The sequence below is a fragment of the Salvelinus alpinus genome, chromosome 3, assembly GCF_045679555.1.
Source record: "Salvelinus alpinus chromosome 3, SLU_Salpinus.1, whole genome shotgun sequence".
NCBI lineage: Eukaryota > Metazoa > Chordata > Actinopteri > Salmoniformes > Salmonidae > Salvelinus > Salvelinus alpinus.
The window spans coordinates 1,158,975-1,186,620 of record NC_092088.1 but is presented as its reverse complement, the minus strand read 5'-3'; the positions used below and the strand labels follow the sequence as shown (position 1 = coordinate 1,186,620).

General features: G+C 50.6%; 1 protein-coding gene across 10 annotated transcripts in view; it reads right to left on the bottom strand.

The window, feature by feature from the left end:
- Positions 1–27,646, bottom strand: part of LOC139569908 (uncharacterized) — a 215,956-nt gene that overhangs the window by 49,370 nt on the left and 138,940 nt on the right. For 9 of the 10 annotated variants that reach the window (XM_071391238.1, XM_071391242.1, XM_071391240.1 and 6 more), the window contains one exon: positions 26,137–26,364. The exons of the other annotated variant lie outside the window; for it this stretch is intronic. In XM_071391238.1, coding sequence (XP_071247339.1) covers positions 26,137–26,364 — 228 coding nt within the window. The remainder of the gene's footprint in view (positions 1–26,136; positions 26,365–27,646) is intronic. 10 annotated transcript variants of the gene reach the window in all.

Sequence of the window (27,646 nt, the reverse complement as noted above, 5' to 3'; positions counted from 1 at the left end):
ACTAGGTGGGTAGTGGGGGGGTCAGTGTGTTAAACTAGGTTGGTAGTGGTAGTGGGGTGGTCAGTGTGTTAAACTAGGTGGGTAGTGATAGCGGGGGGGTCAGTGTGTTAAACTAGGTGGGTAGTGATAGTGGGGGGGTCAGTGTGTTAAACTAGGTGGGTAGTGGTAGTGGGGGGGTCAGTGTGTTAAACTAGGTGGGTAGTGATAGTGGGGTGGTCAGTGTGTTAAACTAGGTGGGTAGTGATAGTGGGGGGGTCAGTGTGTTAAACTAGGTGGGTAGTGGTAGTGGGGTGGACAGTGTGTTAAACTAGGTGGGTAGTGATAGTGGGGGGGTCAGTGTGTTAAACTAGGTGGGTAGTGATAGTGGGGTGGTCAGTGTGTTAAACTAGGTGGGTAGTGATAGTGGGGTGGTCAGTGTGTTAAACTAGGTGGGTAGTGATAGTGGGGGGGTCAGTGTGTTAAACTAGGTGGTTAGTGATAGTGGGGTGGTCAGTTTGTTAAACTAGGTGGGTAGTGGGGGGGTCAGTGTGTTAAACTAGGTGGGTAGTGGGGTGGTCAGTGTGTTAAACTAGGTGGGTAGTGATAGTGGGGGGGTCAGTGTGTTAAACTAGGTGGGTAGTGATAGTGGGGGGGTCAGTGTGTTAAACTAGGTGGGTAGTGGGGTGGTCAGTGTGTTAAACTAGGTGGGTAGTGATAGTGGGGGGGGGTCAGTGTGTTAAACTAGGTAGGTAGTGGGGTGGTCAGTGTGTTAAACTAGGTGGGTAGTGATAGTGGGGGGGTCAGTGTGTTAAACTAGGTGGGTAGTGGGGGGGTCAGTGTGTTAAACTAGGTTGGTAGTGGTAGTGGTGTGGTCAGTGTGTTAAACTAGGTGGGTAGTGATAGCGGGGGGGTCAGTGTGTTAAACTAGGTGGGTAGTGGTAGTGGGGGGGTCAGTGTGTTAAACTAGGTGGGTAGTGGTAGTGGTTGGGTCAGTGTGTTAAACTAGGTGGGTAGTGATAGTGGGGTGGTCAGTGTGTTAAACTAGGTGGGTAGTGATAGTGGGGTGGTCAGTGTGTTAAACTAGGTGGGTAGTGGGGGGGGTCAGTGTGTTAAACTAGGTGGGTAGTGATAGTCGGGGGGTCAGTGTGTTAAACTAGGTGGGTAGTGGGGTGGTCAGTGTGTTAAACTAGGTGGGTAGTGATAGTGGGGTGGTCAGTGTGTTAAACTAGGTGGGTAGTGATAGTGGGGGGGGTCAGTGTGTTAAACTAGGTGGGTAGTGATAGTGGGGTGGTCAGTGTGTTAAACTAGGTGGGTAGTGGTAGTGGGGGGGGGGGTCAGTGTGTTAAACTAGGTGGGTAGTGGTAGTGGGGGGGTCAGTGTGTTAAACTAGGTGGGTAGTGATAGTGGGGTGGTCAGTGTTAAACTAGGTGGGTAGTGATAGTGGGGGGGTCAGTGTGTTAATCTAGGTGGGTAGTGATAGTGGGGTGGTCAGTGTGTTAAACTAGGTGGGTAGTGATAGTGGGGGGGTCAGTGTGTTAAACTAGGTGGATATTGGTAGTGACGGGGTCAGTGTGTTAAACTAGGTGGGTAGTGATAGTGGGGGGGTCAGTGTGTTAAACTAGGTGGGTAGTGATAGTGGGGGTGGTCAGTGTGTTAAACTAGGTGGGTAGTGGGGGGGTCAGTGTGTTAAACTAGGTGGGTAGTGGTAGTGGGGTGGTCAGTGTGTTAAACTAGGTGGGTAGTGATAGTGGGGGGGTCAGTGTGTTAAACTAGGTGGGTAGTGGTAGTGGGGTGGTCAGTGTGTTAAACTAGGTGGGTAGTGATAGTGGGGTGGTCAGTATGTTAAACTAGGTGGGTAGTGGGGTGGTCAGTGTGTTAAACTAGGTGGGTAGTGATAGTGGGGGGGTCAGTGTGTTAAACTAGGTGGGTAGTGATAGAGGGGTGGTCAGTGTGTTAAACTAGGTGGGTAGTGGGGTGGTCAGTGTGTTAAACTAGGTGGGTAGTGATAGTGGGGGGGTCAGTGTGTTAAACTAGGTGGGTAGTGATATTGGGGTGGTCAGTTTGTTAAACTAGGTGGGTAGTGATAGTGGGGGGGTCAGTGTGTTAAACTAGGTGGGTAGTGGGGTGGTCAGTATGTTAAACTAGGTGGGTAGTGATAGTGGGGTGGTCAGTGTTAAACTAGGTGGGTAGTGATAGTGGGGTGGTCAGTATGTTAAACTAGGTGGGTAGTGGTAGTGGGGTGGTCAGTGTGTTAAACTAGGTGGGTAGTGATAGTGGGGGGGTCAGTGTGTTAAACTAGGTGGGTAGTGATAGTGGGGGGGTCAGTGTGTTAAACTAGGTGGGTAGTGGGGTGGTCAGTGTGTTAAACTAGGTGGGTAGTGGGGTGGTCAGTGTGTTAAACTAGGTGGGTAGTGGGGGGGTTAGTGTGTTAAACTAGGTGGGTAGTGGTAGTGGGGTGGTCAGTGTGTTAAACTAGGTGGGTAGTGATAGTGGGGGGGTCAGTGTGTTAAACTAGGTGGGTAGTGGGGGGGTCAGTGTGTTAAACTAGGTTGGTAGTGGTAGTGGGGTGGTCAGTGTGTTAAACTAGGTGGGTAGTGATAGCGGGGGGGTCAGTGTGTTAAACTAGGTGGGTAGTGATAGTGGGGGGGTCAGTGTGTTAAACTAGGTGGGTAGTGGTAGTGGGGGGGGTCAGTGTGTTAAACTAGGTGGGTAGTGATAGTCGGGTGGTCAGTGTGTTAAACTAGGTGGGTAGTGATAGTGGGGGGGTCAGTGTGTTAAACTAGGTGGGTAGTGGTAGTGGGGTGGACAGTGTGTTAAACTAGGTGGGTAGTGATAGTGGGGGGGTCAGTGTGTTAAACTAGGTGGGTAGTGATAGTGGGGTGGTCAGTGTGTTAAACTAGGTGGGTAGTGATAGTGGGGTGGTCAGTGTGTTAAACTAGGTGGGTAGTGATAGTGGGGGGGTCAGTGTGTTAAACTAGGTGGTTAGTGATAGTGGGGTGGTCAGTTTGTTAAACTAGGTGGGTAGTGGGGGGGTCAGTGTGTTAAACTAGGTGGGTAGTGGGGTGGTCAGTGTGTTAAACTAGGTGGGTAGTGATAGTGGGGGGGTCAGTGTGTTAAACTAGGTGGGTAGTGATAGTGGGGGGGTCAGTGTGTTAAACTAGGTGGGTAGTGGGGTGGTCAGTGTGTTAAACTAGGTGGGTAGTGATAGTGGGGGGGGTCAGTGTGTTAAACTAGGTAGGTAGTGGGGTGGTCAGTGTGTTAAACTAGGTGGGTAGTGATAGTGGGGGGCTCAGTGTGTTAAACTAGGTGGGTAGTGGGGGGGTCAGTATGTTAAACTAGGTGGGTAGTAATAGTGGGGGGGTCAGTGTGTTAAACTAGGTGGGTAGTGATAGTGGGGTGGTCAGTGTGTTAAACTAGGTGGGTAGTGGGGGGGTCAGTGTGTTAAACTAGGTGGGTAGTGATAGTGGGGGGGTCAGTGTGTTAAACTAGGTGGGTAGTGGGGTGGTCAGTGTGTTAAACTAGGTGGGTAGTGATAGTGGGGGGGTCAGTGTGTTAAACTAGGTAGGTAGTGGGGTGGTCAGTGTGTTAAACTAGGTGGGTAGTGATAGTGGGGGGGTCAGTGTGTTAAACTAGGTGGGTAGTGGGGGGGTCAGTATGTTAAACTAGGTGGGTAGTGATAGTGGGGGGGTCAGTGTGTTAAACTAGGTGGGTAGTGATAGTGGGGTGGTCAGTGTGTTAAACTAGGTGGGTAGTGGGGGGTCAGTGTGTTAAACTAGGTGGGTAGTGATAGTGGGGGGGTCAGTGTGTTAAACTAGGTGGGTAGTGATAGTGGGGGGGTCAGTGTGTTAAACTAGGTGGGTAGTGATAGTGGGGTGGTCAGTGTGTTAAACTAGGTGGGTAGTGGTAGTGGGGTGGTCAGTGTGTTAAACTAGGTGGGTAGTGATAGTGGGGTGGTCAGTGTGTTAAACTAGGTGGGTAGTGGGGGGTCAGTGTGTTACACTAGGTGGGTAGTGGTAATGGGGTGGTCAGTGTGTTAAACTAGGTGGGTAGTGATAGTGGGGGGGTCAGTGTGTTAAACTAGGTGGGTAGTGGTAGTGGGGTGGTCAGTGTGTTAAACTAGGTGGGTAGTGGGGTGGTCAGTGTGTTAAACTAGGTGGGTAGTGATAGTGGGGGGGTCAGTGTGTTAAACTAGGTGGGTAGTGATAGTGGGGTGGTCAGTTTGTTAAACTAGGTGGGTAGTGATAGTGGGGGGGTCAGTGTGTTAAACTAGGTGGGTAGTGGGGTGGTCAGTATGTTAAACTAGGTGGGTAGTGATAGTGGGGTGGTCAGTGTTAAACTAGGTGGGTAGTGATAGTGGGGTGGTCAGTATGTTAAACTAGGTGGGTAGTGGTAGTGGGGTGGTCAGTGTGTTAAACTAGGTGGGTAGTGATAGTGGGGGGGGGTCAGTGTGTTAAACTAGGTGGGTAGTGATAGTGGGGGGGTCAGTGTGTTAAACTAGGTGGGTAGTGGGGTGGTCAGTGTGTTAAACTAGGTGGGTAGTGGGGGGGTCAGTGTGTTAAACTAGGTGGGTAGTGGGGGGGTCAGTGTGTTAGACTAGGTGGGTAGTGGTAATGGGGTGGTCAGTGTGTTAAACTAGGTGGGTAGTGATAGTGGGGGGGTCAGTGTGTTAAACTATGTGGGTAGTGGGGGGGTCAGTGTGTTAAACTAGGTTGGTAGTGGTAGTGGGGTGGTCAGTGTGTTAAACTAGGTGGGTAGTGATAGTGGGGGGGTCAGTGTGTTAAACTAGGTGGTTAGTGATAGTGGGGTGGTCAGTTTGTTAAACTAGGTGGGTAGTGGGGGGGTCAGTGTGTTAAACTAGGTGGGTAGTGGGGTGGTCAGTGTGTTAAACTAGGTGGGTAGTGATAGTGGGGGGGTCAGTGTGTTAAACTAGGTGGGTAGTGATAGTGGGGGGGGTCAGTGTGTTAAACTAGGTGGGTAGTGGGGTGGTCAGTGTGTTAAACTAGGTGGGTAGTGATAGTGGGGTGGTCAGTGTGTTAAACTAGGTAGGTAGTGGGGTGGTCAGTGTGTTAAACTAGGTGGGTAGTGATAGTGGGGGGGTCAGTGTGTTAAACTAGGTAGGTAGTGGGGTGGTCAGTGTGTTAAACTAGGTGGGTAGTGATAGTGGGGGGGTCAGTGTGTTAAACTAGGTGGGTAGTGGGGGGGTCAGTATGTTAAACTAGGTGGGTAGTGATAGTGGGGGGGTCAGTGTGTTAAACTAGGTGGGTAGTGATAGTGGGGTGGTCAGTGTGTTAAACTAGGTGGGTAGTGGGGGGGTCAGTGTGTTAAACTAGGTGGGTAGTGATAGTGGGGGGGTCAGTGTGTTAAACTAGGTGGGTAGTGATAGTGGGGGGGTCAGTGTGTTAAACTAGGTGGGTAGTGATAGTGGGGTGGTCAGTGTGTTAAACTAGGTGGGTAGTGGTAGTGGGGTGGTCAGTGTGTTAAACTAGGTGGGTAGTGATAGTGGGGTGGTCAGTGTGTTAAACTAGGTGGGTAGTGGGGGGTCAGTGTGTTACACTAGGTGGGTAGTGGTAGTGGGGTGGTCAGTGTGTTAAACTAGGTGGGTAGTGATAGTGGGGGGGTCAGTGTGTTAAACTAGGTGGGTAGTGGTAGTGGGGTGGTCAGTGTGTTAAACTAGGTGGGTAGTGGGGTGGTCAGTGTGAAAAACTAGGTGGGTAGTGATAGTGGGGGGGTCAGTGTGTTATACTAGGTGGGTAGTGATAGTGGGGTGGTCAGTTTGTTAAACTAGGTGGGTAGTGATAGTGGGGGGGTCAGTGTGTTAAACTAGGTGGGTAGTGGGGTGGTCAGTATGTTAAACTAGGTGGGTAGTGATAGTGGGGTGGTCAGTGTTAAACTAGGTGGGTAGTGGTAGTGGGGTGGTCAGTGTGTTAAACTAGGTGGGTAGTGATAGTGGGGTGGTCAGTATGTTAAACTAGGTGGGTAGTGGTAGTGGGGTGGTCAGTATGTTAAACTAGGTGGGTAGTGGTAGTGGGGTGGTCAGTGTTAAACTAGGTGGGTAGTGATAGTGGGGTGGTCAGTATGTTAAACTAGGTGGGTAGTGATAGTCGGGTGGTCAGTATGTTAAACTAGGTGGGTAGTGATAGTGGGGTGGTCAGTATGTTAAACTAGGTGGGTAGTGGTAGTGGGGTGGTCAGTGTGTTAAACTAGGTGGGTAGTGATAGTGGGGGGGTCAGTGTGTTAAACTAGGTGGGTAGTGATAGTGGGGGGGTCAGTGTGTTAAACTAGGTGGGTAGTGGGGTGGTCAGTGTGTTAAACTAGGTGGGTAGTGGGGGGGTCAGTGTGTTAAACTAGGTGGGTAGTGGGGGGGTCAGTGTGTTAGACTAGGTGGGTAGTGGTAGTGGGGTGGTCAGTGTGTTAAACTAGGTGGGTAGTGATAGTGGGGGGGTCAGTGTGTTAAACTAGGTGGGTAGTGGGGGGGTCAGTGTGTTAAACTAGGTTGGTAGTGGTAGTGGGGTGGTCAGTGTGTTAAACTAGGTGGGTAGTGATAGCGGGGGGGTCAGTGTGTTAAACTAGGTGGGTAGTGGTAGTGGGGGGGTCAGTGTGTTAAACTAGGTGGGTAGTGGTAGTGGGGGGGTCAGTGTGTTAAACTAGGTGGGTAGTGATAGTGGGGTGGTCAGTGTGTTAAACTAGGTGGGTAGTGATAGTGGGGTGGTCAGTGTGTTAAACTAGGTGGGTAGTGGGGGGGGTCAGTGTGTTAAACTAGGTGGGTAGTGATAGTGGGGGGGTCAGTGTGTTAAACTAGGTGGGTAGTGGGGTGGTCAGTGTGTTAAACTAGGTGGGTAGTGATAGTGGGGTGGTCAGTGTGTTAAACTAGGTGGGTAGTGATAGTGGGGGGGGGGTCAGTGTGTTAAACTAGGTGGGTAGTGATAGTGGGGTGGTCAGTGTGTTAAACTAGGTGGGTAGTGGTAGTGGGGGGGGGTCAGTGTGTTAAACTAGGTGGGTAGTGGTAGTGGGGGGGTCAGTGTGTTAAACTAGGTGGGTAGTGATAGTGGGGTGGTCAGTGTTAAACTAGGTGGGTAGTGATAGTGGGGGGGTCAGTGTGTTAAACTAGGTGGGTAGTGATAGTGGGGTGGTCAGTGTGTTAAACTAGGTGGGTAGTGATAGTGGGGGGGTCAGTGTGTTAAACTAGGTGGATATTGGTAGTGACGGGGTCAGTGTGTTAAACTAGGTGGGTAGTGATATTGGGGGGGTCAGTGTGTTAAACTAGGTGGGTAGTGATAGTGGGGGTGGTCAGTGTGTTAAACTAGGTGGGTAGTGGGGGGGTCAGTGTGTTAAGCTAGGTGGGTAGTGATAGTGGGGGGGTCAGTGTGTTAAACTAGGTGGGTAGTGATAGTGGGTGGGTCAGTGTGTTAAACTAGGTGGGTAATGATAGTGGGGGTGGTCAGTGTGTTAAACTATATGGGTAGTGGGGGGGTCAGTGTGTTAAACTAGGTGGGTAGTGATAGTGGGGGGGTCAGTGTGTTAAACTAGGTGGGTAGTGATAGTGGGGTGGTCAGTGTGTTAAACTAGGTGGGTAGTGGTAGTGGGGTGGTCAGTGTGTTAAACTAGGTGGGTAGTGATAGTGGGGTGGTCAGTGTGTTAAACTAGGTGGGTAGTGGGGGGTCAGTGTGTTACACTAGGTGGGTAGTGGTAGTGGGGTGGTCAGTGTGTTAAACTAGGTGGGTAGTGATAGTGGGGGGGTCAGTGTGTTAAACTAGGTGGGTAGTGGTAGTGGGGTGGTCAGTGTGTTAAACTAGGTGGGTAGTGGGGTGGTCAGTGTGAAAAACTAGGTGGGTAGTGATAGTGGGGGGGTCAGTGTGTTATACTAGGTGGGTAGTGATAGTGGGGTGGTCAGTTTGTTAAACTAGGTGGGTAGTGATAGTGGGGGGGTCAGTGTGTTAAACTAGGTGGGTAGTGGGGTGGTCAGTATGTTAAACTAGGTGGGTAGTGATAGTGGGGTGGTCAGTGTTAAACTAGGTGGGTAGTGGTAGTGGGGTGGTCAGTGTGTTAAACTAGGTGGGTAGTGATAGTGGGGTGGTCAGTATGTTAAACTAGGTGGGTAGTGGTAGTGGGGTGGTCAGTATGTTAAACTAGGTGGGTAGTGGTAGTGGGGTGGTCAGTGTTAAACTAGGTGGGTAGTGATAGTGGGGTGGTCAGTATGTTAAACTAGGTGGGTAGTGATAGTCGGGTGGTCAGTATGTTAAACTAGGTGGGTAGTGATAGTGGGGTGGTCAGTATGTTAAACTAGGTGGGTAGTGGTAGTGGGGTGGTCAGTGTGTTAAACTAGGTGGGTAGTGATAGTGGGGGGGTCAGTGTGTTAAACTAGGTGGGTAGTGATAGTGGGGGGGTCAGTGTGTTAAACTAGGTGGGTAGTGGGGTGGTCATTGTGTTAAACTAGGTGGGTAGTGGGGGGGTCAGTGTGTTAAACTAGGTGGGTAGTGGGGGGGTCAGTGTGTTAGACTAGGTGGGTAGTGGTAGTGGGGTGGTCAGTGTGTTAAACTAGGTGGGTAGTGATAGTGGGGGGGTCAGTGTGTTAAACTAGGTGGGTAGTGGGGGGGTCAGTGTGTTAAACTAGGTTGGTAGTGGTAGTGGGGTGGTCAGTGTGTTAAACTAGGTGGGTAGTGATAGCGGGGGGGTCAGTGTGTTAAACTAGGTGGGTAGTGGTAGTGGGGGGGTCAGTGTGTTAAACTAGGTGGGTAGTGGTAGTGGGGGGGTCAGTGTGTTAAACTAGGTGGGTAGTGATAGTGGGGTGGTCAGTGTGTTAAACTAGGTGGGTAGTGATAGTGGGGTGGTCAGTGTGTTAAACTAGGTGGGTAGTGGGGGGGGTCAGTGTGTTAAACTAGGTGGGTAGTGATAGTGGGGGGGTCAGTGTGTTAAACTAGGTGGGTAGTGGGGTGGTCAGTGTGTTAAACTAGGTGGGTAGTGATAGTGGGGTGGTCAGTGTGTTAAACTAGGTGGGTAGTGATAGTGGGGGGGGGGTCAGTGTGTTAAACTAGGTGGGTAGTGATAGTGGGGTGGTCAGTGTGTTAAACTAGGTGGGTAGTGGTAGTGGGGGGGGGGGTCAGTGTGTTAAACTAGGTGGGTAGTGGTAGTGGGGGGGTCAGTGTGTTAAACTAGGTGGGTAGTGATAGTGGGGTGGTCAGTGTTAAACTAGGTGGGTAGTGATAGTGGGGGGGTCAGTGTGTTAAACTAGGTGGGTAGTGATAGTGGGGTGGTCAGTGTGTTAAACTAGGTGGGTAGTGATAGTGGGGGGGTCAGTGTGTTAAACTAGGTGGATATTGGTAGTGACGGGGTCAGTGTGTTAAACTAGGTGGGTAGTGATATTGGGGGGGTCAGTGTGTTAAACTAGGTGGGTAGTGATAGTGGGGGTGGTCAGTGTGTTAAACTAGGTGGGTAGTGGGGGGGTCAGTGTGTTAAACTAGGTGGGTAGTGATAGTGGGGGGGTCAGTGTGTTAAACTAGGTGGGTAGTGATAGTGGGTGGGTCAGTGTGTTAAACTAGGTGGGTAATGATAGTGGGGGTGGTCAGTGTGTTAAACTATATGGGTAGTGGGGGGGTCAGTGTGTTAAACTAGGTGGGTAGTGATAGTGGGGGGGTCAGTGTGTTAAACTAGGTGGGTAGTGATAGTGGGGGTGGTCAGTGTGTTAAACTAGATGGGTAGTGGGGGGGTCAGTGTGTTAAACTAGGTGGGTAGTGATAGTGGGGGGGTCAGTGTGTTAAACTAGGTGGGTAGTGGGGGGGTCAGTGTGTTAAACTAGGTGGGTAGTGGTAGTGGGGGGGTCAGTGTGTTAAACTAGGTGGGTAGTGATAGTGGGGGGGGTCAGTGTGTTAAACTAGGTGGGTAGTGATAGTGGGGGGGGTCAGTGTGTTAAACTAGGTGGGTAGTGGGGGGGTCAGTGTGTTAAACTAGGTGGGTAGTGGTAGTGGGGGGGTCAGTGTGTTAAACTAGGTGGGTAGTGATAGTGGGCTGGTCAGTGTGTTAAACTAGGTGGGTAGTGATAGTGGGGGGGTCAGTGTGTTAAACTAGGTGGGTAGTGATAGTGGGGGGGTCAGTGTGTTAAACTAGGTGGGTAGTGGGAGGGGTCAGTGTGTTAAACTAGGTGGGTAGTGGTAGTGGGGTGGTCAGTGTGTTAAACTAGGTGGGTAGTGATAGTGGGGTGGTCAGTGTGTTAAACTAGGTGGGTAGTGATAGTGGGGTGGTCAGTGTGTTAAACTAGGTGGGTAGTGATAGTGGGGGGGGTCAGTGTGTTAAACTTGGTGGGTAGTGATAGTGGGGTGGTCAGTGTGTTAAACTAGGTGGGTAGTGATAGTGGGGTGGTCAGTGTGTTAACTAGGTGGGTAGTGATAGTGGGGGGGTCAGTGTTAAACTAGGTGGGTAGTGATAGTGGGGGGGTCAGTGTTAAACTAGGTGGGTAGTGATAGTGGGGTGGTCAGTGTGTTAAACTAGGTGGGTAGTGATAGTGGGGGGGTCAGTGTGTTAAACTAGGTGGGTAGTGATAGTGGGGTGGTCAGTGTGTTAAACTAGGTGGGTAGTGATAGTGGGGGGGTCAGTGTGTTAAACTAGGTGGGTAGTGAAAGTGGGGGGGTCAGTGTGTTAAACTAGGTGGGTAGTGATAGTGGGGGGGTCAGTGTGTTAAACTAGGTGGGTAGTGGGGGGGGTCAGTGTGTTAAACTAGGTGGGTAGTGGTAGTGGGGGGGTCAGTGTGTTAAACTAGGTGGGTAGTGGTAGTGGGGGGGTCAGTGTTAAACTAGGTGGGTAGTGATAGTGGGGTGGTCAGTGTGTTAAACTAGGTGGGTAGTGATAGTGGGGTGGTCAGTGTGTTAAACTAGGTGGGTAGTGGTAGTGGGGGGGTCAGTGTTAAACTAGGTGGGTAGTCGGGTGGTCAGTGTTAAACTAGGTGGGTAGTGGGGTGGGGGGGGGGGGTCTGTGTGTTAAACTAGGTGGGTAGTGATAGTGGGGTGGTCAGTGTGTTAAACTAGGTGAGTAGTGGTAGTGGGGGGGTCAGTGTTAAACTAGGTGGGTAGTGATAGTGGGGTGGTCAGTGTGTTAAACTAGGTGGGTAGTGATAGTGGGGTGGTCAGTATGTTAAACTAGGTGGGTAGTGATAGTGGGGGGGTCAGTGTGTTAAACTAGGTGGGTAGTGGTAGTGGGGTGGTCAGTGTGTTAAACTAGGTGGGTAGTGATAGTGGGTGGGTCAGTGTGTTAAACTAGGTGGGTAGTGATAGTGGGGTGGTCAGTGTGTTAAACTAGGTGGGTAGTGATAGTGGGGTGGTCAGTGTGTTAACTAGGTGGGTAGTGGGGTGGTCAGTGTGTTAAACTAGGTGGGTAGTGATAGTGGGGTGGTCAGTGTGTTAAACTAGGTGGGTAGTGATAGTGGGGTGGTCAGTGTGTTAAACTAGGTGGGTAGTGGGGTGGTCAGTATGTTAAACCAGGTGGGTAGTGATAGTGGGGTGGTCAGTGTGTTAAACTAGGTGGGTAGTGGTAGTGGGGTGGTCAGTGTGTTAAACTAGGTGGGTAGTGATAGTGGGGGGGTCAGTGTGTTAAACTAGGTGGGTAGTGATAGTGGGGTGTTCAGTGTGTTAAACTAGGTGGGTAGTGATAGTGGGGTGGTCAGTGTGTTAAACTAGGTGGGTAGTGGGGGGGTCAGTGTGTTAAACTAGGTGGGTAGTGATAGTGGGGGGGTCAGTGTGTTAAACTAGGTGGGTAGTGGTAGTGGGGGGGTCAGTGTGTTAAACTAGGTGGGTAGTGGTAGTGGGGTGGTCAGTGTGTTAAACTAGGTGGGTAGTGATAGTGGGGTGGTCAGTGTGTTAAACTAGGTGGGTAGTGATAGTGGGGGGGTCAGTGTGTTAAACTAGGTGGGTAGTGAGAGTGGGGGGGTCAGTGTGTTAAACTAGGTGGGTAGTGGGGTGGTCAGTGTGTTAAACTAGGTGGGTAGTGATAGTGGGGGGGTCAGTGTGTTAAACTAGGTGGGTAGTGATAGTGGGGGGGTCAGTGTGTTAAACTAGGTGGGTAGTGGGGTGGTCAGTATGTTAAACTAGGTGGGTAGTGATAGTGGGGTGGTCAGTGTGTTAAACTAGGTGGGTAGTGATAGTGGGGTGGTCAGTGTGTTAAACTAGGTGGGTAGTGATAGTGGGGTGGTCAGTGTGTTAAACTAGGTGGGTAGTGATAGTGGGGGGGTCAGTGTGTTAAACTTGGTGGGTAGTGATAGTGGGGTGGTCAGTGTGTTAAACTAGGTGGGTAGTGATAGTGGGGTGGTCAGTGTGTTAACTAGGTGGGTAGTGATAGTGGGGGGGTCAGTGTTAAACTAGGTGGGTAGTGATAGTGGGGGGGTCAGTGTTAAACTAGGTGGGTAGTGATAGTGGGGTGGTCAGTGTGTTAAACTAGGTGGGTAGTGATAGTGGGGGGGTCAGTGTGTTAAACTAGGTGGGTAGTGATAGTGGGGTGGTCAGTGTGTTAAACTAGGTGGGTAGTGATAGTGGGGGGGTCAGTGTGTTAAACTAGGTGGGTAGTGAAAGTGGGGGGGTCAGTGTGTTAAACTAGGTGGGTAGTGATAGTGGGGGGGTCAGTGTGTTAAACTAGGTGGGTAGTGGGGGGGGTCAGTGTGTTAAACTAGGTGGGTAGTGGTAGTGGGGGGGTCAGTGTGTTAAACTAGGTGGGTAGTGGTAGTGGGGGGGTCAGTGTTAAACTAGGTGGGTAGTGATAGTGGGGTGGTCAGTGTGTTAAACTAGGTGGGTAGTGATAGTGGGGTGGTCAGTGTGTTAAACTAGGTGGGTAGTGATAGTGGGGTGGTCAGTGTGTTAAACTAGGTGGGTAGTGATAGTGGGGGGGGGGTCAGTGTGTTAAACTAGGTGGGTAGTGATAGTGGGGTGGTCAGTGTGTTAAACTAGGTGGGTAGTGGTAGTGGGGGGGGTCAGTGTGTTAAACTAGGTGGGTAGTGGTAGTGGGGGGGTCAGTGTGTTAAACTAGGTGGGTAGTGATAGTGGGGTGGTCAGTGTTAAACTAGGTGGGTAGTGATAGTGGGGGGGTCAGTGTGTTAAACTAGGTGGGTAGTGATAGTGGGGTGGTCAGTGTGTTAAACTAGGTGGGTAGTGATAGTGGGGGGGTCAGTGTGTTAAACTAGGTGGATATTGGTAGTGACGGGGTCAGTGTGTTAAACTAGGTGGGTAGTGATATTGGGGGGGTCAGTGTGTTAAACTAGGTGGGTAGTGATAGTGGGGGTGGTCAGTGTGTTAAACTAGGTGGGTAGTGGGGGGGTCAGTGTGTTAAACTAGGTGGGTAGTGATAGTGGGGGGGTCAGTGTGTTAAACTAGGTGGGTAGTGATAGTGGGTGGGTCAGTGTGTTAAACTAGGTGGGTAATGATAGTGGGGGTGGTCAGTGTGTTAAACTATATGGGTAGTGGGGGGGTCAGTGTGTTAAACTAGGTGGGTAGTGATAGTGGGGGGGTCAGTGTGTTAAACTAGGTGGGTAGTGATAGTGGGGGTGGTCAGTGTGTTAAACTAGATGGGTAGTGGGGGGGTCAGTGTGTTAAACTAGGTGGGTAGTGATAGTGGGGGGGTCAGTGTGTTAAACTAGGTGGGTAGTGGGGGGGTCAGTGTGTTAAACTAGGTGGGTAGTGGTAGTGGGGGGGTCAGTGTGTTAAACTAGGTGGGTAGTGATAGTGGGGGGGGTCAGTGTGTTAAACTAGGTGGGTAGTGATAGTGGGGGGGGTCAGTGTGTTAAACTAGGTGGGTAGTGGGGGGGTCAGTGTGTTAAACTAGGTGGGTAGTGGTAGTGGGGGGGTCAGTGTGTTAAACTAGGTGGGTAGTGATAGTGGGCTGGTCAGTGTGTTAAACTAGGTGGGTAGTGATAGTGGGGGGGTCAGTGTGTTAAACTAGGTGGGTAGTGATAGTGGGGGGGTCAGTGTGTTAAACTAGGTGGGTAGTGGGAGGGGTCAGTGTGTTAAACTAGGTGGGTAGTGGTAGTGGGGTGGTCAGTGTGTTAAACTAGGTGGGTAGTGATAGTGGGGTGGTCAGTGTGTTAAACTAGGTGGGTAGTGATAGTGGGGTGGTCAGTGTGTTAAACTAGGTGGGTAGTGATAGTGGGGGGGGTCAGTGTGTTAAACTTGGTGGGTAGTGATAGTGGGGTGGTCAGTGTGTTAAACTAGGTGGGTAGTGATAGTGGGGTGGTCAGTGTGTTAACTAGGTGGGTAGTGATAGTGGGGGGGTCAGTGTTAAACTAGGTGGGTAGTGATAGTGGGGGGGTCAGTGTTAAACTAGGTGGGTAGTGATAGTGGGGTGGTCAGTGTGTTAAACTAGGTGGGTAGTGATAGTGGGGGGGTCAGTGTGTTAAACTAGGTGGGTAGTGATAGTGGGGTGGTCAGTGTGTTAAACTAGGTGGGTAGTGATAGTGGGGGGGTCAGTGTGTTAAACTAGGTGGGTAGTGAAAGTGGGGGGGTCAGTGTGTTAAACTAGGTGGGTAGTGATAGTGGGGGGGTCAGTGTGTTAAACTAGGTGGGTAGTGGGGGGGGTCAGTGTGTTAAACTAGGTGGGTAGTGGTAGTGGGGGGGTCAGTGTGTTAAACTAGGTGGGTAGTGGTAGTGGGGGGGTCAGTGTTAAACTAGGTGGGTAGTGATAGTGGGGTGGTCAGTGTGTTAAACTAGGTGGGTAGTGATAGTGGGGTGGTCAGTGTGTTAAACTAGGTGGGTAGTGGTAGTGGGGGGGTCAGTGTTAAACTAGGTGGGTAGTCGGGTGGTCAGTGTTAAACTAGGTGGGTAGTGGGGTGGGGGGGGGGGGGTCTGTGTGTTAAACTAGGTGGGTAGTGATAGTGGGGTGGTCAGTGTGTTAAACTAGGTGAGTAGTGGTAGTGGGGGGGTCAGTGTTAAACTAGGTGGGTAGTGATAGTGGGGTGGTCAGTGTGTTAAACTAGGTGGGTAGTGATAGTGGGGTGGTCAGTATGTTAAACTAGGTGGGTAGTGATAGTGGGGGGGTCAGTGTGTTAAACTAGGTGGGTAGTGGTAGTGGGGTGGTCAGTGTGTTAAACTAGGTGGGTAGTGATAGTGGGTGGGTCAGTGTGTTAAACTAGGTGGGTAGTGATAGTGGGGTGGTCAGTGTGTTAAACTAGGTGGGTAGTGATAGTGGGGTGGTCAGTGTGTTAACTAGGTGGGTAGTGGGGTGGTCAGTGTGTTAAACTAGGTGGGTAGTGATAGTGGGGTGGTCAGTGTGTTAAACTAGGTGGGTAGTGATAGTGGGGTGGTCAGTGTGTTAAACTAGGTGGGTAGTGGGGTGGTCAGTATGTTAAACCAGGTGGGTAGTGATAGTGGGGTGGTCAGTGTGTTAAACTAGGTGGGTAGTGGTAGTGGGGTGGTCAGTGTGTTAAACTAGGTGGGTAGTGATAGTGGGGGGGTCAGTGTGTTAAACTAGGTGGGTAGTGATAGTGGGGTGTTCAGTGTGTTAAACTAGGTGGGTAGTGATAGTGGGGTGGTCAGTGTGTTAAACTAGGTGGGTAGTGGGGGGGTCAGTGTGTTAAACTAGGTGGGTAGTGATAGTGGGGGGGTCAGTGTGTTAAACTAGGTGGGTAGTGGTAGTGGGGGGGTCAGTGTGTTAAACTAGGTGGGTAGTGGTAGTGGGGTGGTCAGTGTGTTAAACTAGGTGGGTAGTGATAGTGGGGTGGTCAGTGTGTTAAACTAGGTGGGTAGTGATAGTGGGGGGGTCAGTGTGTTAAACTAGGTGGGTAGTGAGAGTGGGGGGGTCAGTGTGTTAAACTAGGTGGGTAGTGGGGTGGTCAGTGTGTTAAACTAGGTGGGTAGTGATAGTGGGGGGGTCAGTGTGTTAAACTAGGTGGGTAGTGATAGTGGGGGGGTCAGTGTGTTAAGCTAGGTGGGTAGTGGGGTGGTCAGTATGTTAAACTAGGTGGGTAGTGATAGTGGGGTGGTCAGTGTGTTAAACTAGGTGGGTAGTGATAGTGGGGGGGTCAGTGTGTTAAACTAGGTGGGTAGTGATAGTGGGGGGGTCAGTGTGTTAAACTAGGTGGGTAGTGGTAGTGGGGTGGTCAGTGTGTTAAACTAGGTGGGTAGTGATAGTGGGGTGGTCAGTGTGTTAAACTAGGTGGGTAGTGGTAGTGGGGGGGTCAGTGTGTTAAACTAGGTGGGTAGTGATTGTGGGGTGGTCAGTGTGTTAAACTAGGTGGGTAGTGGGGTGGTCAGTGTGTTAAACTAGGTGGGTAGTGGGGGGGTCAGTGTGTTAAACTAGGTGGGTAGTGATAGTGGGGTGGTCAGTGTGTTATACTAGGTGGGTAGTGATAGTGGGGGGGATCAGTGTGTTAAACTAGGTGGGTAGTGATAGTGGGGGGGTCAGTGTGTTAAACTAGGTGGGTAGTGGGGTGGTCAGTGTGTTAAACTAGGTGGGTAGTGATAGTGGGGTGGTCAGTGTGTTAAACTAGGTGGGTAGTGTTAGTGGGGGGGTCAGTGTGTTAAACTAGGTGGGTAGTGGTAGTGGGGTGGTCAGTGTGTTAAACTAGGTGGGTAGTGATAGTGGGGGGGTCAGTGTGTTAAACTAGGTGGGTAGTGGTAGTGGGGGGGGGCAGTGTGTTAAACTAGGTGGGTAGTGATAGTGGGGGGGTCAGTGTGTTAAACTAGGTGGGTAGTGGTAGTGGGGGGGTCAGTGTGTTAAACTAGGTGTGTAGTGGGGGGGGTCAGTGTGTTAAACTAGGTGGGTAGTGGTAGTGGGGGGGTCAGTGTGTTAAACTAGGTGGGTAGTGGTAGTGGGGGGGTCAGTGTTAAACTAGGTGGGTAGTCGGGTGGTCAGTGTTAAACTAGGTGGGTAGTGATAGTGGGGTGGTCAGTGTGTTAAACTAGGTGGGTAGTGATAGTGGGGTGGTCAGTGTGTTAAACTAGGTGGGTAGTGGTAGTGGGGGGGTCAGTGTTAAACTAGGTGGGTAGTCGGGTGGTCAGTGTTAAACTAGGTGGGTAGTGGGGTGGGGGGGGGGGGTCAGTGTGTTAAACTAGGTGGGTAGTGATAGTGGGGTGGTCAGTGTGTTAAACTAGGTGGGTAGTGGTAGTGGGGGGGTCAGTGTTAAACTAGGTGGGTAGTGATAGTGGGGTGGTCAGTGTGTTAAACTAGGTGGGTAGTGATAGTGGGGTGGTCAGTATGTTAAACTAGGTGGGTAGTGATAGTGGGGGGGTCAGTGTGTTAAACTAGGTGGGTAGTGGTAGTGGGGTGGTCAGTGTGTTAAACTAGGTGGGTAGTGATAGTGGGTGGGTCAGTGTGTTAAACTAGGTGGGTAGTGATAGTGGGGTGGTCAGTGTGTTAAACTAGGTGGGTAGTGATAGTGGGGTGGTCAGTGTGTTAACTAGGTGGGTAGTGGGGTGGTCAGTGTGTTAAACTAGGTGGGTAGTGATAGTGGGGTGGTCAGTGTGTTAAACTAGGTGGGTAGTGATAGTGGGGTGGTCAGTGTGTTAAACTAGGTGGGTAGTGGGGTGGTCAGTATGTTAAACTAGGTGGGTAGTGATAGTGGGGTGGTCAGTGTGTTAAACTAGGTGGGTAGTGGTAGTGGGGTGGTCAGTGTGTTAAACTAGGTGGGTAGTGATAGTGGGGGGGTCAGTGTGTTAAACTAGGTGGGTAGTGATAGTGGGGTGTTCAGTGTGTTAAACTAGGTGGGTAGTGATAGTGGGGTGGTCAGTGTGTTAAACTAGGTGGGTAGTGGGGGGGTCAGTGTGTTAAACTAGGTGGGTAGTGATAGTGGGGGGGTCAGTGTGTTAAACTAGGTGGGTAGTGGTAGTGGGGGGGTCAGTGTGTTAAACTAGGTGGGTAGTGGTAGTGGGGTGGTCAGTGTGTTAAACTAGGTGGGTAGTGATAGTGGGGTGGTCAGTGTGTTAAACTAGGTGGGTAGTGATAGTGGGGGGGTCAGTGTGTTAAACTAGGTGGGTAGTGAGAGTGGGGGGGTCAGTGTGTTAAACTAGGTGGGTAGTGGGGTGGTCAGTGTGTTAAACTAGGTGGGTAGTGATAGTGGGGGGGTCAGTGTGTTAAACTAGGTGGGTAGTGATAGTGGGGGGGTCAGTGTGTTAAACTAGGTGGGTAGTGGGGTGGTCAGTATGTTAAACTAGGTGGGTAGTGATAGTGGGGTGGTCAGTGTGTTAAACTAGGTGGGTAGTGATAGTGGGGGGGTCAGTGTGTTAAACTAGGTGGGTAGTGATAGTGGGGGGGGGTCAGTGTGTTAAACTAGGTGGGTAGTGGTAGTGGGGTGGTCAGTGTGTTAAACTAGGTGGGTAGTGATAGTGGGGTGGTCAGTGTGTTAAACTAGGTGGGTAGTGGTAGTGGGGGGGTCAGTGTGTTAAACTAGGTGGGTAGTGATTGTGGGGTGGTCAGTGTGTTAAACTAGGTGGGTAGTGGGGTGGTCAGTGTGTTAAACTAGGTGGGTAGTGGGGGGGTCAGTGTGTTAAACTAGGTGGAATGTGATAGTGGGGTGGTCAGTGTGTTATACTAGGTGGGTAGTGATAGTGGGGGGGATCAGTGTGTTAAACTAGGTGGGTAGTGATAGTGGGGGGGTCAGTGTGTTAAACTAGGTGGGTAGTGGGGTGGTCAGTGTGTTAAACTAGGTGGGTAGTGATAGTGGGGTGGTCAGTGTGTTAAACTAGGTGGGTAGTGTTAGTGGGGGGGTCAGTGTGTTAAACTAGGTGGGTAGTGGTAGTGGGGTGGTCAGTGTGTTAAACTAGGTGGGTAGTGATAGTGGGGGGGTCAGTGTGTTAAACTAGGTGGGTAGTGGTAGTGGGGGGGGGCAGTGTGTTAAACTAGGTGGGTAGTGATAGTGGGGGGGTCAGTGTGTTAAACTAGGTGGGTAGTGGTAGTGGGGGGGTCAGTGTGTTAAACTAGGTGGGTAGTGGTAGTGGGGTGGTCAGTGTGTTAAACTAGGTGGGTAGTGATAGTGGGGTGGTCAGTGTGTTAAACTAGGTGGGTAGTGATAGTGGGTTGGTCAGTGTGTTAAACTAGGTGGGTAGTGATAGTGGGGGGGTCAGTTTGTTAAACTAGGTGGGTAGTGGGGTGGTCAGTGTGTTAAACTAGGTGGGTAGTGATAGTGGGGGGGTCAGTGTGTTAAACTAGGTGGGTAGTGATAGTGGGGTGGTCAGTGTGTTAAACTAGGTGGGTAGTGGTAGTGGGGGGGTCAGTGTGTTAAACTAGGTGGGTAGTGATAGTGGGGTGGTCAGTGTGTTAAACTAGGTGGGTAGTGATAGTGGGGTGGTCAGTGTGTTAAACTAGGTGGGTAGTGGGGGGGTCAGTGTGTTAAACTAGGTGGGTAGTGGTAGTGGAGGGGGTCAGTGTGTTAAACTAGGTGGGTAGTGATAGTGGGGTGGTCAGTGTGTTAAACTAGGTGGGTAGTGATAGTGGGGTGGTCAGTGTGTTAAACTAGGTGGGTAGTGGTAGTGGGGGGGTCAGTGTGTTAAACTAGGTGGGTAGTGATAGTGGGGGGGTCAGTGTGTTAAACTAGGTGGGTAGTGGTAGTGGGGTGGTCAGTGTGTTAAACTAGGTGGGTAGTGATAGTGGGGGGGTCAGTGTGTTAAACTAGGTGGGTAGTGATAGTGGGGTGGTCAGTGTGTTAAACTAGGTGGGTAGTGATAGTGGGGGGGTCAGTGTGTTAAACTAGGTGGGTAGTGATAGTGGGGGGGTCAGTGTGTTAAGCTAGGTGGGTAGTGATAGTGGGGGGGTCAGTGTGTTAAACTAGGTGGGTAGTGGGGGGGTCAGTGTGTTAAACTAGGTGGGTAGTGATAGTGGGGGGGTCAGTGTGTTAAACTAGGTGGGTAGTGGTAGTGGGGTGGTCAGTGTGTTAAACTAGGTGGGTAGTGGGGGGGTCAGTGTGTTAAACTAGGTGGGTAGTGATAGTGGGGTGGTCAGTGTGTTAAACTAGGTGGGTAGTGATAGTGGGGGGGTCAGTGTGTTAAACTAGGTGGGTAGTGGGGTGGTCAGTGTGTTTAACTAGGTGGGTAGTGATAGTGGGGGGGTCAGTGTGTTAAACTAGGTGGGTAGTGATAGTGGGGTGGTCAGTGTGTTAAACTAGGTGGGTAGTGATAGTGGGGGGGTCAGTGTGTTAAACTAGGTGGGTAGTGATAGTGGGGGGGTCAGTGTGTTAAACTAGGTGGGTAGTGGTAGTGGGGGGGTCAGTGTGTTAAACTAGGTGGGTAGTGATAGTGGGGTGGTCAGTGTGTTAAACTAGGTGGGTAGTGATAGTGGGGGGTTCAGTGTGTTAAACTAGGTGGGTAGTGATAGTGGGGGGGTCAGTGTGTTAAACTAGGTGGGTAGTGGGGGGGTCAGTGTGTTAAACTAGGTGGGTAGTGATAGTGGGGTGGTCAGTGTGTTAAACTAGGTGGGTAGTGATAGTGGGGTGGTCAGTGTGTTAAACTAGGTGGGTAGTGATAGTGGGGGGGTCAGTGTGTTAAACTAGGTGGGTAGTGATAGTGGGGGGGTCAGTGTGTTAAACTAGGTGGGTAGTGGGGGGGTCAGTGTGTTAAACTAGGTGGGTAGTGATAGTGGGGTGGTCAGTGTGTTAAACTAGGTGGGTAGTGATAGTGGGGGGGTCAGTGTGTTAAACTAGGTGGGTAGTGGGGTGGTCAGTGTGTTAAACTAGGTGGGTAGTGGTAGTGGGGGGGTCAGTGTGTTAAACTAGGTGGGTAGTGATAGGGTGGTCAGTGTGTTAAACTAGGTGGGTTGTGATAGTGGGGGGGTCAGTGTGTTAAACTAGGTGGGTAGTGATAGTGGGGTGGTCAGTGTGTTAAACTAGGTAGGTAGTGATAGTGGGGTGGTCAGTGTGTTAAACTAGGTGGGTAGTGATAGTGGGGTGGTCAGTGTGTTAAACTAGGTGGGTAGTGATAGTGGGGGGGTCAGTGTGTTAAACTAGGTGGGTAGTGATAGTGGGGGGGTCAGTGTGTTAAACTAGGTGGGTAGTGGGGGGGTCAGTGTGTTAAACTAGGTGGGTAGTGCTGGTGGGGTGGTCAGTGTGTTGAACTAGGTGGGTAGTGGGGTGGTCAGTGTGTTAAACTAGGTGGGTAGTGGGAGTGGGGTGGTCAGTGTGTTAAACTAGGTGGGTAGTGGTAGTGGGGTGGTCAGTGTGTTAAACTAGGTGGGTAGTTATAGTGGGGGGGTCAGTGTTAAACTAGGTGGGTAGTGGGGGGGTCAGTGTGTTAAACTAGGTGGTTAGTGGTAGTGGGGGGTCAGTGTGTTAAACTAGGTGGGTAGTTATAGTGGGGGGGTCAGTGTTAAACTAGGTGGGTAGTGGGGGGGTCAGTGTGTTAAACTAGGTGGGTAGTGGTAGTGGGGGGTCAGTGTGTTAAACTAGGTGGGTAGTTATAGTGGGGGGGTCAGTGTTAAACTAGGTGGGTAGTGGGGGGGTCAGTGTGTTAAACTAGGTGGTTAGTGGTAGTGGGGGGTCAGTGTGTTAAACTAGGTGGGTAGTGATAGTGGGGTGGTCAGTGTGTTAAACTAGGTGGGTAGTGGGGGGGTCAGTGTGTTAAACTAGGTGGGTAGTGATAGTGGGGTGGTCAGTTTGTTAAACTAGGTGGGTAGTGATAGTGGGGGGGTCAGTGTGTTAAACTAGGTGGGTAGTGATAGTGGGGGGGTCAGTGTGTTAAACTAGGTGGGTAGTGATAGTGGGGTGGTCAGTGTGTTAAACTAGGTGGGTAGTGAAAGTGGGGTGGTCAGTGTGTTAAACTAGGTGGGTAGTGATAGTGGGGGGGGCAGTGTGTTAAACTAGGTGGGTAGTGATATTGGGGGGGTCAGTGTGTTAAACTAGGTGGGTAGTGGGGGGGTCAGTGTGTTAAACTAGGTGGGTAGTGATAGTGGGGTGGTCAGTGTGTTAAACTAGGTGGGTAGTGATAGTGGGGGGGTCAGTGTGTTAAACTAGGTGGGTAGTGGGGTGGTCAGTGTGTTAAACTAGGTGGGTAGTGGTAGTGGGGGGGTCAGTGTGTTAAACTAGGTGGGTAGTGGGGGGGTCAGTGTGTTAAACTAGGTGGGTAGTGGGGTGGTCAGTGTGTTAAACTAGGTGGGTAGTGGTAGTGGGGGGGTCAGTGTGTTAAACTAGGTGGGTAGTGGGGGGGTCAGTGTGTTAAACTAGGTGGGTAGTGATAGTGGGGGGTGGTCAGTGTGTTAAACTAGGTGGGTAGTGATAGTGGGGTGGTCAGTGTGTTAAACTAGGTGGGTAGTGATAGTGGGGGGGTCAGTGTGTTAAACTAGGTGGGTAGTGATAGTGGGGTGGTCAGTGTGTTAAACTAGGTGGGTAGTGGTAGTGGGGGGGTCAGTGTGTTAAACTAGGTGGGTAGTGGGGGGGTCAGTGTGTTAAACTAGGTGGGTAGTGATAGTGGGGGGGTCAGTGTGTTAAACTAGGTGGGTAGTGGGGTGGTCAGTGTGTTAAACTAGGTGGGTAGTGATAGTGGGGGGGTCAGTGTGTTAAACTAGGTGGGTAGTGATAGTGGGGTGGTCAGTGTGTTAAACTAGGTGGGTAGTGGTAGTGGGGGGGTCAGTGTGTTAAACTAGGTGGGTAGTGGTAGTGGGGGTGGTCAGTGTGTTAAACTAGGTGGGTAGTGATAGTGGGGGGGTCAGTGTGTTAAACTAGGTGGGTAGTGATAGTGGGGTGGTCAGTGTGTTAAACTAGGTGGGTAGTGGTAGTGGGGGGGGGTCAGTGTGTTAAACTAGGTGGGTAGTGATAGTGGGGTGGTCAGTGTGTTAAACTAGGTGGGTAGTGATAGTGGGGGGGTCAGTGTGTTAAACTAGGTGGGTAGTGGTAGTGGGGGGGTCAGTGTGTTAAACTAGGTGGGTAGTGATAGGGTGGTCAGTGTGTTAAACAAGGTGGGTTGTGATAGTGGGGGGGTCAGTGTGTTAAACTAGGTGGGTAGTGATAGTGGGGGGGTCAGTGTGTTAAACTAGGTGGGTAGTGATAGTGGGGGGGTCAGTGTGTTAAACTAGGTGGGTAGTGGGGTGGTCAGTGTGTTAAACTAGGTGGGTAGTGATAGTGGGGGGGTCAGTGTGTTAAACTAGGTGGGTAGTGATAGTGGGGTGGTCAGTGTGTTAAACTAGGTGGGTAGTGGTAGTGGGGGGGTCAGTGTGTTAAACTAGGTGGGTAGTGGTAGTGGGGGTGGTCAGTGTGTTAAACTAGGTGGGTAGTGATAGTGGGGGGGTCAGTGTGTTAAACTAGGTGGGTAGTGATAGTGGGGTGGTCAGTGTGTTAAACTAGGTGGGTAGTGGTAGTGGGGGGGGGTCAGTGTGTTAAACTAGGTGGGTAGTGATAGTGGGGTGGTCAGTGTGTTAAACTAGGTGGGTAGTGATAGTGGGGGGGTCAGTGTGTTAAACTAGGTGGGTAGTGGTAGTGGGGGGGTCAGTGTGTTAAACTAGGTGGGTAGTGATAGGGTGGTCAGTGTGTTAAACTAGGTGGGTTGTGATAGTGGGGGGGTCAGTGTGTTAAACTAGGTGGGTAGTGATAGTGGGGGGGTCAGTGTGTTAAACTAGGTGGGTAGGGATAGTGGGGTGGTCAGTGTGTTAAACTAGGTAGGTAGTGATAGTGGGGTGGTCAGTGTGTTAAACTAGGTGGGTAGTGATAGTGGGGTGGTCAGTGTGTTAAACTAGGTGGGTAGTGATAGTGGGGGGGTCAGTGTGTTAAACTAGGTGGGTAGTGATAGTGGGGGGGTCAGTGTGTTAAACTAGGTGGGTAGTGGGGGGGTCAGTGTGTTAAACTAGGTGGGTAGTGCTGGTGGGGTGGTCAGTGTGTTGAACTAGGTGGGTAGTGGGGTGGTCAGTGTGTTAAACTAGGTGGGTAGTGGGAGTGGGGTGGTCAGTGTGTTAAACTAGGTGGGTAGTGGTAGTGGGGTGGTCAGTGTGTTAAACTAGGTGGGTAGTTATAGTGGGGGGGTCAGTGTTAAACTAGGTGGGTAGTGGGGGGGTCAGTGTGTTAAACTAGGTGGTTAGTGGTAGTGGGGGGTCAGTGTGTTAAACTAGGTGGGTAGTTATAGTGGGGGGGTCAGTGTTAAACTAGGTGGGTAGTGGGGGGGTCAGTGTGTTAAACTAGGTGGGTAGTGGTAGTGGGGGGTCAGTGTGTTAAACTAGGTGGGTAGTTATAGTGGGGGGGTCAGTGTTAAACTAGGTGGGTAGTGGGGGGGTCAGTGTGTTAAACTAGGTGGTTAGTGGTAGTGGGGGGTCAGTGTGTTAAACTAGGTGGGTAGTGATAGTGGGGTGGTCAGTGTGTTAAACTAGGTGGGTAGTGGGGGGGTCAGTGTGTTAAACTAGGTGGGTAGTGATAGTGGGGTGGTCAGTGTGTTAAACTAGGTGGGTAGTGATAGTGGGGGGGTCAGTGTGTTAAACTAGGTGGGTAGTGATAGTGGGGGGGTCAGTGTGTTAAACTAGGTGGGTAGTGATAGTGGGGTGGTCAGTGTGTTAAACTAGGTGGGTAGTGATAGTGGGGTGGTCAGTGTGTTAAACTAGGTGGGTAGTGATAGTGGGGGGGGCAGTGTGTTAAACTAGGTGGGTAGTGATATTGGGGGGGTCAGTGTGTTAAACTAGGTGGGTAGTGGGGGGGTCAGTGTGTTAAACTAGGTGGGTAGTGATAGTGGGGTGGTCAGTGTGTTAAACTAGGTGGGTAGTGATAGTGGGGGGGTCAGTGTGTTAAACTAGGTGGGTAGTGGGGTGGTCAGTGTGTTAAACTAGGTGGGTAGTGGTAGTGGGGGGGTCAGTGTGTTAAACTAGGTGGGTAGTGGGGGGGTCAGTGTGTTAAACTAGGTGGGTAGTGGGGTGGTCAGTGTGTTAAACTAGGTGGGTAGTGGTAGTGGGGGGGTCAGTGTGTTAAACTAGGTGGGTAGTGAGGGGGTCAGTGTGTTAAACTAGGTGGGTAGTGATAGTGGGGGGTGGTCAGTGTGTTAAACTAGGTGGGTAGTGATAGTGGGGTGGTCAGTGTGTTAAACTAGGTGGGTAGTGATAGTGGGGGGGTCAGTGTGTTAAACTAGGTGGGTAGTGATAGTGGGGTGGTCAGTGTGTTAAACTAGGTGGGTAGTGGTAGTGGGGGGGTCAGTGTGTTAAACTAGGTGGGTAGTGGGGGGGTCAGTGTGTTAAACTAGGTGGGTAGTGATAGTGGGGGGGTCAGTGTGTTAAACTAGGTGGGTAGTGGGGTGGTCAGTGTGTTAAACTAGGTGGGTAGTGATAGTGGGGGGGTCAGTGTGTTAAACTAGGTGGGTAGTGATAGTGGGGTGGTCAGTGTGTTAAACTAGGTGGGTAGTGGTAGTGGGGGGGTCAGTGTGTTAAACTAGGTGGGTAGTGGTAGTGGGGGTGGTCAGTGTGTTAAACTAGGTGGGTAGTGATAGTGGGGGGGTCAGTGTGTTAAACTAGGTGGGTAGTGATAGTGGGGTGGTCAGTGTGTTAAACTAGGTGGGTAGTGGTAGTGGGGGGGGGTCAGTGTGTTAAACTAGGTGGGTAGTGATAGTGGGGTGGTCAGTGTGTTAAACTAGGTGGGTAGTGATAGTGGGGGGGTCAGTGTGTTAAACTAGGTGGGTAGTGATAGTGGGGGGGTCAGTGTGTTAAACTAGGTGGATAGTGATAGTGGGGGGGGTCAGTGTGTTAAACTAGGTGGGTAGTGGTAGTGGGGGGGTCAGTGTGTTAAACTAGGTGGGTAGTGATAGTGGGGGGGTCAGTGTGTTAAACTAGGTGGGTAGTGATAGTGGGGGGGTCAGTGTGTTAAACTAGGTGGGTAGTGGTAGTGGGGGGGTCAGTGTGTTAAACTAGGTGGGTAGTGATAGTGGGGGGGTCAGTTTGTTAAACTAGGTGGGTAGTGATAGTGGGGGGGGTCAGTGTGTTAAACTAGGTGGGTAGTGGTAGTGGGGGGGTCAGTGTGTTAAACTAGGTGGGTAGTGATAGTGGGGGGGTCAGTTTGTTAAACTAGGTGGGTAGTGATAGTGGGGTGGTCAGTGTGTTAAACTAGGTGGGTAGTGGTTGTGGGGGGGTCAGTGTGTTAAACTAGGTGGGTAGTGGGGTGGTCAGTGTGTTAAACTAGGTGGGTAGTGGTAGTGGGGGGGTCAGTGTGTTAAACTAGGTGGGTAGTGGGGGGGTCAGTGTGTTAAACTAGGTGGCAGGTATTATTGAGGGGAGGGGAACTTGCATTAGTGTCAGTGATGTGTTAGTTACCTGAGGTAAATGAGTGACACTTGTTCACTTGACTGAGCCAGTCCTGACCACCTCTATAGACAGAGGAGAAAGGAGGAGAGACAGAGGAGAAAGGAGGAGAGACGGAGGAGAAAGGAGGAGAGACGGAGGAGTGGAGGGAGAATGGAGGGATGGAGGAATGCAAGGAGGAAGGACTGTTCTCTCTGGAACTACCACACAGTTTATGTCTCAGGGAGTCATAGTTATCTTCTAGAGAGAGAGGGGAGAGAGAGAGACAGAGGGGGGAGAGAGAGAGACAGAGGGGGGAGAGAGAGAGACAGACAGAGGGGGGAGAGAGAGAGACAGAGGGGGGAGAGAGAGAGACAGAGAGAGAGAGAGACAGACAGAGGGGGGAGAGAGAGAGACAGAGGGGGGAGAGAGAGAGACAGAGAGAGAGAGAGAGACAGACAGAGGGGGGAGAGAGAGAGACAGAGGGGGGAGAGTTAGAGAGAGAGAGAGAGAGAGAGAGAGAGAGAGAGAGAGAGAGAGAGAGAGAGAGAGAGAGAGAGACAGACAGAGGGGGGAGAGAGATAGACAGAGGGGGGAGAGTTAGAGAGAGAGAGAGAGAGAGAGAGAGAGAGAGAGAGAGAGAGAGAGAGAGAGAGAGAGAGAGAGAGAGAGAGAGAGAGAGAGAGAGAGAGAGAGAGAGAGAAAATCAAAATGTCACCCAAGAGCTGAACCCTGAGAAGAGTCCTGAATGTCAGCTACCAAACAGAGACAGATCCTGACCAAGTTCAGAGACCACCAATTTGGGTAAAAAGGGAGACACAAAAAGACATGGCTACCCAAAGAGGAGCGTCTATGTGGTCACTGCAATACAGGGGGAAAAAATTATAAAACACTAAATGTTAAAATGTAACTAGGGCGAGAGCCTCAGCCTCATATGGACACATTGATATAGTGATGGTATAGTGATAGTGTATTAGAGGACCAGTAGTATAGTGATAGTGTATTAGAGTACCAGTAGTATAGTGATAGTATAGTAGAATACCGGTAGTATAGTGATAGTGTATTAGAATACCAGTAGTATAGTGATAGTGTATTAGAGTACCAGTAGTATAGTGATAGTATAGTAGAGTACCAGTAGTATAGTGATAGTGTATTAGAGTACCAGTAGTATAGTGATAGTATATTAGAGTACCAGTAGTATAGTGATAGTGTATTAGAGTACCAGTAGTATAGTGATAGTGTATTAGAGTACCAGTAGTATAGTGATAGTGTATTAGAGTACCAGTAGTATAGTGATAGTGTATTAGAGTACCATAATACCAGTAGTATAGTGATAGTATATTAGAGTACCAGTAGTATAGTGATAGTATATTAGAGTACCAGTAGTATAGTGATAGTGTATTAGAGTACCAGTAGTATAGTGATAGTGTATTAGAGTACCATAATACCAGTAGTATAGTGATAGTATATTAGAGTACCAGTAGTATAGTGATAGTGTATTAGAGTACCAGTAGTATAGTGATAGTGTATTAGAGTACCATAA